The sequence below is a fragment of the Chelon labrosus genome, assembly GCF_963514085.1.
Source record: "Chelon labrosus genome assembly, chromosome: 13".
In the NCBI taxonomy this organism is placed as follows: domain Eukaryota; kingdom Metazoa; phylum Chordata; class Actinopteri; order Mugiliformes; family Mugilidae; genus Chelon; species Chelon labrosus.
Genome location: NC_140346.1, coordinates 6,292,220 through 6,302,983, shown reverse-complemented (window position 1 = coordinate 6,302,983; position 10,764 = coordinate 6,292,220). Strand labels below are relative to the sequence as shown.

Below are 10,764 nucleotides of genomic sequence, written 5' to 3'. Positions count from 1 at the left end.
ATCCACATCTGCCGTCTTGCAGGATCTTTGGGAATCCTATAAAACGATTTCCCCTTTGTTTGTTCGTTCCCGACTATTCTGGCATACTTGGGCACAACAGCTGTCGGCCATTTTTTCTGTCAATATGGCGGTGTTGTGATTGCCGGTACAGGGTGAGCTGCCGGATCTCTATAATGGTTGTACACACTTTTATCATGTCACCATAGCCTAGTTAATGTATTTCACGTATGGGTATACCGTATAACACATTTAGTGTTGTTAATCTGACATTAAACCGCGCTGAAAAAGCACGAGATGAGGCAGCCAGTACTTTTGCCTCATGGAAGAGGGCGCTAGTGAGCCACGGGTTCATGCTGTTGCTCTTCTTCTACGCTGCGTCAACTGTACAGTCAACGCTGTATGGCCGCGGTCCGTTTATTGGGATCTTTTCTCTGTGTGAAAAGCCAAGAATGGAAGGTTATATATCTTAACCTTAAAAAAATCTCAAAACTAGACCTTCTGTCAAATCAGGAAGTGGTAAATGATGGAAGATATTTCGTTAAATTGGCTGTATTAAAAATGGACAACTAAATATTACTATTGGCTATATAATTTGATTAAGGTGACAATTTGGTTTTGAATTCAAATATTTCCATTTGTGTTTTTTTTTCCTCACTGGGTAGCCTACCGCTCTCTCTCTTAAGCGCTATATAGATGTGACATTGTTCCTTTGGCCAAATACCTTACCTACATGTGCATAAAGAATGCTCAGAAATAAACATGTTTATAGGTTAGTAAAAAAACAACAGCAAAAATAGATTTAAAAAAAAAAGGTTTTGGATTGTTAAACTAATTCCACCTTTCATTACCACTGTACTTTTTTGCCTTGCCTTAAGACAAGCATTACGAACTGGTGGCATATTGTTTCACACGTGTGTTAATAATTTGTGTTATTATCAGTTTTATGCATTTCACGATGCAACTTGATGTTTCAAATGAACAAAATGAACCAAATGAAATGGAGAGTGAAGGGCACATTTGCCAAATAGTCAGCTCGCAGTCTGGTGACATCGCTTCCTGCCATTTGGCCAGTGTATATTTTCAACACTGGGCATGCAGTCACCACCCCGCCTTCAGTGACAGCACTGATGAGCTCATCGGGTTGGCAGAGAGTCCAATCTCTTGGTCCATGGCATCGTCCAGAGTCTCTGACCTTCCTTTTGTTGACGGTTTAACACTTAGTTGCTGTTAAAAATCAAACCTTGTTTTTTTCTTTTAACTTCTGTTTGGATGTTAGAGCCTGCTCAGTCATCTCATTGGTAATGATCTCTGGCCTGGAAAAAGCTTTTATGCTGCTGTATTTGGTTTTTACAACTCTGAATAAACTGTTACTCACTTTCTGTGTCATCTGAGTCTTCACATTTTTCAAAGTGTCCTTTATAGACAGATAATTATAATCAAGCTGCTGGGAATGTGCTACCCATTTCCATGTAATTGAGATTCATCAAGATATGCATTTGCTTGAATCTGGTGCAGGCTATTTAATTCAATTTCTTTTAAAGGTTTTTTTTCTCTCACATTAGGTTAATCTGAAATTCTTTGTGCTGTGAAAAGCAGAATTATAACACATCCATCCTTTCTGTCCAGGTAATGCCGAGCCAAATAACCAATCCTGGAGATGCCGAAGAGAAGAGATATTCTTGCCATCGTGTTGATCGTGTTACCCTGGACTCTCCTCATCACTGTTTGGCACCAAAGCGCTATAGCTCCACTCCTCGCCATCCGCAAGGGTACGAACTACACTGCGCTACACTGCATTGCACTACACTGCACTCCCCTGGCAATTTCAATCTTGGTGTGGGTCCTCGTACCTAACACTGCACTTTAGGTTTAGACAACAGGCCATTCATGCAGGCACTCACTGGCCATGACCATCAGCTTCATCAGAACCTAATAACACTCATCCAGGCACTGTATACCTCATTAGTGAGGATTGTTAAGACCTTCCATCACATACCAACTGTAATAAATTATTATTTACTTCATATACTCAGTGGTAATATTTTAGCAGTGCCTAACCTGCATTAATTTTTCTTTTGTCAGTAAGATCTTGCTCATTGCATCATGTTACAAACTTACATCCTTTCACTGCTAAATTCAATCAACTCACATGTCTTGGCACATCAATCCATATATTCTTCTTGGTGTGACACCACAGACACAGCATGCAGTGTAAAGAATCAGAATCTGTCACTTTGATCCATTTTGGTTTCTTCCCCGTTGTGTCTCATTCAAATTCAATGCAAATTAGTTTCAGAGATTTTTGAATCAGCAGTTTGAAATAATAATCGCTCCTTCTCAATTAGCTTCCCGGAATATCTCGCGTCTAATATCATGTTTGCAGACCAGTCTGAGTCATTAATCATCTCCGGAGGACACAAACCAGCAGTGTTAAATGTCAAGAATGCTGCAGAGTAAACACACCCAAATTAGAGCGACAGCAAATCAATGGAGCTGTTTGCCCTCTTCTTATAATGTCACAAATGCACATGCAGGGGTTAACAATCAAAACAGGTTCATTCAAATGACCCAAGGCAGATCATTTACACATGATTGGAAGTAATTTGTTTTTGCGGGTTACCTAAATATTTAAACTACTGTGTGATTAGCTACATAGGTGCTTTCATTAAAAAGAATCCTACGTTTCCTTCAAAGCCATATCTAAATTGTATGGTAAGGTTTTCAATTAAACACATTTATGTATTGTCTCTTGGGACCGACAAAACACAATGAAGAATAAATTAAAAATTAGTTTGGGGCCTGTGTTATCTGACCAAACTCTGCCTACAGGCCTCCTCTTGCGTGCTCCTAAAAGAGAAGCTGGAGGATTTTTTGGCAGCATGTTCCCTGGCAGCTTCCGCTGAACATCTGGCCATCAGCAGATTGCGTTAATCTATGTGCTGCAGAAAAATCCTCTTTACGTTGGAGGTGTGGACAGGGCTCAAGCAGAACAGTGACGAGGACTGCCATTAGCAGTGGCACAATGAAAAGAGATTAACAACCTTTAATGATTCTACAATCATATCCAGTTCATCGTAATCAGACTATTCAGGCCAGCTTATCGCAGTCTTTGTCACTATAATGCAGAATTGACTTCACAAATATGTATGATTCAATCACTATTGTTACAGGCAAGTGTTTCATAAGGTGCCTTTTTATACACATGGGGGAAAAAAATAGAATAACATGTGCTTTAGTAGTTCAAATTACAGATATAGATAGAGATGCAACATCTACCTTTCCTTGACTCTCGTGTGTGAACCTCTAGAGTAGTGGTAAAAATCCTGGTTAAAAAATGATATCCAACAAAACATCTACTCCACTCCAAGATGACATCCTACCACATCCATCAGTGATGCTTGTTTTGGTCACAAAGTGTGTTGAAACACTATTATTCAGCTTTAGTCGGATTGCCTAAAATGCGCCCTAAAAACGACACAAGGTTTCTTATAAAAATGCTGTCACAAAACAAAACCCTTTTCTATTATTTAAACTGTGTGCAGACACAGTCTGCAGCTTTGTTTGTACAGGTGGAGATACATACATAATATCTCCTTCACATTTCTTACACGCACATCAGGGCAGATCTCTCTTTTTTTTTTTTTTTTTGAGTGGGCACAGTATCGTGCAGGATTCTTAAATGCTTGTTTGCGGGTATCTGTGAGCCAGAATGACCTTGTGCTCAGTAACAGACAGAAGTAGTAATCCAGCGTTAGGTGACTGCTACTTGCCTGCAAAAGCTTTCAAAGTGAAAGAAGGCAAAGACCAATATCACAGAAGCATGCCTGGATTCAAACCTGGAACCTTCTTGCTGCGAAGCATCAGTGCTAACCACTACTCCACTGTGCCGCCCTGCAAAATATATTTTAAATGCAAACACTAAGACTATTATGATGTGTATACTGCAGGAAAGTATCATAGTGAGCTATAGAAAGCGACAGGAAAAGGCAGGGGACGATGGAGTCAGTGGTGGAATCTGGACATAAAAAGAGGGCATGTCTTCTGGATACACATACCTGCATTTTCTTTCTTCATAAAGAAAAGCCCAAAGGCAACGCTGAGGGAATAGCAGCCCCCCCTCCTCTCTACACCCCCTCTGCTCTGCGCTGTCTCTCTGTCCATCAGCTGTGTTATCCTCTCACGGTGCCTGCTTTCACTTTTTGCAGCCTGTCACCACCTAGTAAAAGAGATCTTTATCATTCCAGAGAGGCTTGCAGTCCGCCACCACCGGCTCTCAGGTACACTTTACCCCCATTGGGTTTAAGTCACCTGAGGCAAATATACAAAGGGCAGCTCAAGGTTGCACTAATGCCTTACGTGTCTTTTTATCCCCGTATCTGCAGATGATGGAGTCGAGGGCAAGAGGGAGGCAGGCGGCCAGGCACAGGACTCCAAGGAATACTGTGCCTCAGATAAGGACATTGTGGAGGTGGTGAGGACTGAGTATGTGTACACGCGGCCTCCGCCCTGGTCCGATGTGCTGCCTACAATCCACATCATCACCCCCACGTATAGTCGACCAGTGCAGAAGGCGGAGCTGACGCGCCTAGCGAACACTTTCCTCCATGTACCCAACCTGCACTGGATCCTGGTGGAGGACTCGCAGAGGAGAACGCCTCTGGTGACGCGACTCCTCCGAGAAACAGGGCTAAACTACACCCACCTCAATGTAGAGACGCCCAGGAACTATAAACTGCGAGGTGACACACGGGACCCCAGAATCCCCAGGGGGACCATGCAGCGGAATCTGGCCCTGCGGTGGCTGAGGGAGACCTTCAACGCCAACAGCAGCCAAGCTGGAATAGTCTACTTTGCTGACGACGACAACACATACAGCCTGGAGCTGTTTGAAGAGGTTAGTGCTGGTGAACATCATCTCTGCTGCAGCTGCCCTTTCATTCATGTTCGCGTCATGCATTTTTTACAAACTCTTCTGAATTCTTTAAACGCAGGTGGGATAACCAGAACGTGCTCAAACACACAAGGTTCCTGCTTATCGACAATAAACGCTCGTATCTGAAAGGTTTTATTGTCGTTGTAAAATATAACTTGAAGGCATTTCAATAAAATATGGCTCTCTTCTGACATGTAAGTCGAGGGAAACGACACCAATGGCAAACTTTTTTTTTTCTTTTCAAGGACAATGCTACACAACAATGTTAATCTGGCAGGTGTTCACGATTTTAAGAGGTGATTTGGATGCCCTGGTACTAAAGTGAAGAGAAATGCTAAGAAATACATAAAGCAAATGTCTTTCTCAGATTCTTACCATAACCTGACGCATGAACTCAAATGTCAGTAGTATTCATGACAATCTAAATGCCAATATCTAAAAGTATCATCTGCCTAAAAGCAGCCTTTCTGTAGGGCCTGTTCACAGCACCTTTGTCACCGTGTTTATGTGCATGTTATACAAGCATGCACCTCTGCATGTGTCAATTAACATTAAGTATATACTAATACTAATATATAACAGGCACAGTATGTTGTAGGAGACATACAGCATATTGTATGTTCACTGTCTAGATAGATAGATAGATAGATTTTATTGATCCCAGGAGGGAAATTGCTGTGTGACAGCAGCTGAATACAAAAAATATATACCAATTAAAAACCAGTCTTAAATGTTAAATGAATATGCATCTAAATGCAAATATAAACAAGTGAAAAATACAAGATAAGATATGTACTATTAGATATACAGTCAGAAGTAAGTATGAACGTAGATGAATGAATAAATAAACAGAGACAGTATTTTGTGCAGGCAGCACAACAGTGTGTAGTGCAAGTTGTTGATAATCTAATTAGCATGAGGCATTTGAGGTGTATATATTAGCTATAAATTCCATGTCACTCGCGACATTTCTTTTAGCGCTTAACAAGCACAGGCAGGGGTCTGGAGCCAGTGGAGAGAAGTTTGCGCGTGTAATCAGTACATCGCAGACCATCCATCTTGACATCAGCTGAATTACCTGAGCAGACACGGTCTGAGTCCTTCGAGTATTAGCCTCGAGTCTTGTTAGCGCTGCAGACAGGGCCCGTAGTAAATGGAGCGTCGGGTATTGACGGGGCCTGTCGTTACGTTTCTCTGGGAATCGGCCAAAGTGCTCCGTCTCCCTCAGAGGCCCTCCATCACCTCCAACAGGCCTATTTATGGGCCAGAGTAACGGCCCTAAGGGGAGGGGAGAGACAGAGAGAGAGAGACAGAGAGAGAATCGCAGAGAGACAGAAAAAGAATGAGGGAAAAAGAGAAGGTGACAGCCAGATAGACAGAACACAAAGTGCTGACTGCCACTGCAGAACAGTTTGCTGAAACCACAGTAGATCTAGTAAATATTCTGGGCGTCTCAGCAGATAGATGTATGGGTGACTCCTTCAGCGTGAAAGGGAGTTTGAAAAAGATCATTTTGTCTTGGCTAATCCAAATTCTTTGACTTACATTACAATTGTACAATATATTTTCAAGCCCAGCTAGAAAATAATAATAACATGATAAGGCTCATGTACATCTGCACCTCGCCCCGCACAGTGTAAACCCAGATGAAGAGGAATTCTTTTTTCCGTAACATATACTTTACAGCGCTGTGACATTTCTACATGTGGTTTGCCGGCCTCGATAGGGAGCTGGGATCAGAGCGCAGGGGCAACGGCGATACGATGTCTCTGGAGAAGACCGCTGCAACACTGACAGCGCAACAGAAGGGCTAACTCGCAGCCTTCTGATCAATAACACAGAGCCTTAACCTTTGAGCCACCGCTGCCTTAACAAGTTGGCAGTCAGTTTGTGGCCATGGAGCACAGCACTCTAGATCTCCTTTAGGCTAAACGGGTACATGAAAAACACAGAAAATGTAGGTTTTGTGCACGTGGTGAAGTAATGGTAGGGCAAAGATGCCACAACTTTGCAGCAAAATATATTACACTCTTTGCTTAACTGTTTATTCAAATGATTTTCAAATAATATTCAAATAACACAAGTACTTCATCTTTTTAAGTAATCTTTCAATGACGTCAACGTTTTGTCTAAAGGGCAATGGAAATCATATGTGTACACATTCAAGGAATTTGTTCTCTGCATATAACCTATTCAAGCAAGCACTCTTGGAGCAGGAAGCCATATCAGAGGGAGCAGAGGGGGACTTTAGGTGCTTGCTCAAGGCATCTCAGCTACTGACATGCAGTAAAGAGGATTCAACAGGGGACCCCCCCCCCCCCCCCATATATGTCAATACACATCAATAGCATCTGCTGCTACAATGCTGTTGTCACCACCAGTTCACATCTACTCCAGAGTCTAAATACAATCTCAAGTCTTTCGTTCACGCAGCATTTATTAGTAGCATATTTTTTTTTTTTAGGACAGGCTTTAATGAAAAATTCATTTGATTTAAAGTACATGCCTGTAAAGTACTGCATGAATTATTGAGGAGAAATTCATAAGAAATGTTTAGGTGGGTTTCCTTACCGCATACTTATTTACTGTTTAGAGCGTGCTGTTTTTAATCTCTCTGTCCTTATGTTCCCATTGTCTGCCTTTTAAAAAAACTGTCAGCCACTAACATCCAACAGAACGGAGCAAAATGAATGAATGAATGAGCATCAATATTACTATGATATTTAAACGATAGATGCTATGAAAATATATTGCGCTTGTTTAAATGTTTATAATGCTGTTAGCAATTAAATCATGATTCATTTAGTAATGACATAGACTGCAATAATGGGACAACCAAAATATTACTTAGTATACTAAAGGATGAGAAAACTACTTATGACATATAGTACAACTCTGCTGTGTTAAGACACCTTATTTAAAATTCTAATGCATCTAAAAACTAGATGTTGAAATGCAAATTGTATTTTATATTGCAAATGCAAATGATGTTCTATATATTTCTGTTTCATTGTGTCTCTTACTGGCTGTAAAATACAGTTTAATAGGACAGTTTTAATCATTGAACAAAAATTACAGCTCACAGACTCCACCAGCTGCAGTAGGGGATGATGGTTCTTCTGGTTTCTTATCTTCTCTGCATCCTCATGACGTATTGATGTACCTGGATGCCCGTCTTTTGTTGTGTTACAATTTGGGACGTACAGTATCATTTCATTCCTCCCGTCTACACCCCAACACGGGACTTTGTCTCTGCAGGTTTCTCGCTAAGTGGAGCAGGGAACAGAGCTTAAACGTGCGCTCATAAACTGGAGCAACTCTGAACCCAAAACTCGCATCGCATTCACCACGATGGGACGCGGCGAACCCGGTTGCATTTTTTATCTGCTCGGCTGCCAGCAAAACAGAGACTTGCGCTGTTTTTTGCTCCAGCTGATATTCCCCACAGAAAAATCGGGCGGAGCATTCATTTTAAATTTTTCAGTGTAGATGGGAAAGTGACAAGCGTCTCGACGCTTCCTGCAAAGAGTCGGATTTATTGTTTCTTTTTGTATTATGTCATATGTATATAACAAATCACATGGGACGAAGAACAGACAGAATAAGAATGTGATGAGCGATGGTGTTGGCTGAAAACGCCCTTTTTGTATGAAATTCTCGCCGCATTATGAAATGGACACCTGCTTATCAGCACACCATCTTCCTTTATCCCAGAGTTCATTTACACGGGGCATCCCGCCAAATATTATCTGGGTGAGTCGCCCAGTTGTTTTTCCCTAAAGCTCAAATCTATGGATTCCATAATCCCCCGAGCTGCTGATCAGACTTTGGTCAGCTGACCTGACCACACAGCAGCCCGCTGAATCCCTCACCAATCTAACACATGTGAGGAGAGACACGTGCATATGATTCACACAGAACGCACGCAACTAATACCCATGTCCACAAGCTAGTAGTGTACATGGCATGTCTTATAGATGTACGTACTGGATACTGTAAATGCACTTTCACACACTTCTGTTTTAAGTAGACCTTCACTAGAGAAGCACCGGCATCATTATTTCTGCTCCACTGAGTTTGATTAAATGACCGTGCTGTCTCTAAACCTTCCTCTCCCCTCATTATAAAAGTGTACCTTTTATGACTGTAGCAGCTCACGCTAGGATGGCAAAGACTCTCTGAGCAGCAGACAAAGGAGAGGGCGGCAAAACCGTTTGATGCTGGAAGATTAAAGGACAAAAAAAAAAAAAGAAAAGAAACGATGGTCTACCTTAAAGAGTCTCAGCCAACCAGCAGCCAGAGCCACTTGCTCTAATGGCTTGGTTCCTTCAAACCCTCTTGGCGCTGGCCGTGTTTACTCCCTTTAAAGATGGTAGAGCCTCATTATCCCATTGTAGGGCAGGGCTGTTGAACATTGCGTGTGATCTGCCTTCATCTCGCAGTGCCTCAGCCGCCCGCACAGGGCACAATGGCTTGGTCAATATCCGCGGCTCTTTCAGCATGAATAATAGCACCAGCTCCGAAAACCATCCGTCCGTGCTCTGCTGTAATGCTGACGGCTGATGCTCAAACGCTGTGCCTGACTGTCATGTTCGCGTTCTCAGATGACTAATTCACTCTCTTCCCTCCTCCATTACTCCCCTCAACTCTCCTCCCGCTAGATGAGGTCGACCCGGAAAGTTTCGGTGTGGCCCGTGGCCTTTGTGGGCGGCTTGCGGTACGAGTCGCCCAAGGTCAACGCTGCTGGAAAGGTCTACGGCTGGAAGACGGTGTTCGACCCCCATCGGCCGTTTGCCATCGACATGGCCGGCTTTGCCATCAACCTGAGGCTCATCCTCTTCAAGCCACAGGCGTATTTTAAGCTTCGAGGGGTGAAGGGAGGCTACCAGGAGAGTAGTTTGCTGCGGGAACTGGTCACACTCAACGACCTGGAGCCTAAAGCTGCCAATTGCACTAAGGTGATTTTCCTTTTTACATTTACCGATATTAAATTTAACTTCAGCGCTTTATTCGAAGTGCACGCCGCTTATTTTGACAGAGGGAATAATTTCACAAGTTGTGTAATGGAACTTTTGTAGCTTTACGCCACTAACAGCGCTGCAAGCTCTCAGCGCTGATGGTGCAGCAGGACTGTGTTACTCAGAGGCAATAACACAACAAGGGGCGAGTGAGTGTGGCTTCCCATAAATAAATGACTCAAGAAGGCTGGAGAAACTATTAAACACAAGAAGCCTCCACTATCGGACAGAAGATTATGAATTATTACGAGGAAGGCTTTGACATTTTCCTTGAGCGTGTGGTTATTCTTGCCTTACATAAGACATTTTAGAGGTGGTGGTTTTGGAGCCGGTTCTTGTTTCCTATCTTTACGCTGAGCTAATCTAACAGTCTGCAGTTTTATATTTAGAGTATACTGACGATGAGTGTTATTGATCTTCTCATCTCAAACACTGGCCAGCGTGTGACCCCAAATTGTCGTACTATTCCTTGCAGAGAAGCTGAACCACAGTCCTATTATAAGAGAAGCCTGTCACTTATAATCTCCTTATAACATAATTGGTATTTGTTTACCACAAAAGAGCTTACTTCCCTTTCTCCCAATCGAGAAAACAGGCTGTATGAAACAGATTAAACTCCTCTGAGCTAGACTGTAAGTCCAACTAAGTCTCCTTCAGCGTAGGGGAGAAGTCCGTGTACTGTACGATGCATTTCTAATGGTCAGAATGTCAATTATGAGTACAGCTGTTGCTGAAAAGTTGGACATCATTGATTATATTTCTGCCCACATGTACTCTGGCACATCCACACACACACTTGAGCGAGGGGCTGGA

The 10,764-nt window shown here is 42.5% G+C and overlaps 1 protein-coding gene across 1 annotated transcript; it reads left to right on the top strand.

The window, feature by feature from the left end:
• Positions 1-1,448: 1,448 nt before the first annotated feature.
• LOC311497755 (galactosylgalactosylxylosylprotein 3-beta-glucuronosyltransferase 1-like) lies at positions 1,449-10,085 on the top strand (the record flags this gene model as incomplete). The annotated part of the gene is made up of 5 exons (XM_084558127.1): positions 1,449-1,769; positions 4,206-4,277; positions 4,383-4,894; positions 9,595-9,891; positions 10,029-10,085. Exons 1-5 carry the CDS (start codon positions 1,658-1,660, stop codon positions 10,083-10,085), a joined length of 1,050 nt encoding a protein of 349 aa, XP_084414253.1. The 5' UTR covers positions 1,449-1,657.
• Positions 10,086-10,764: the final 679 nt, after the last annotated feature.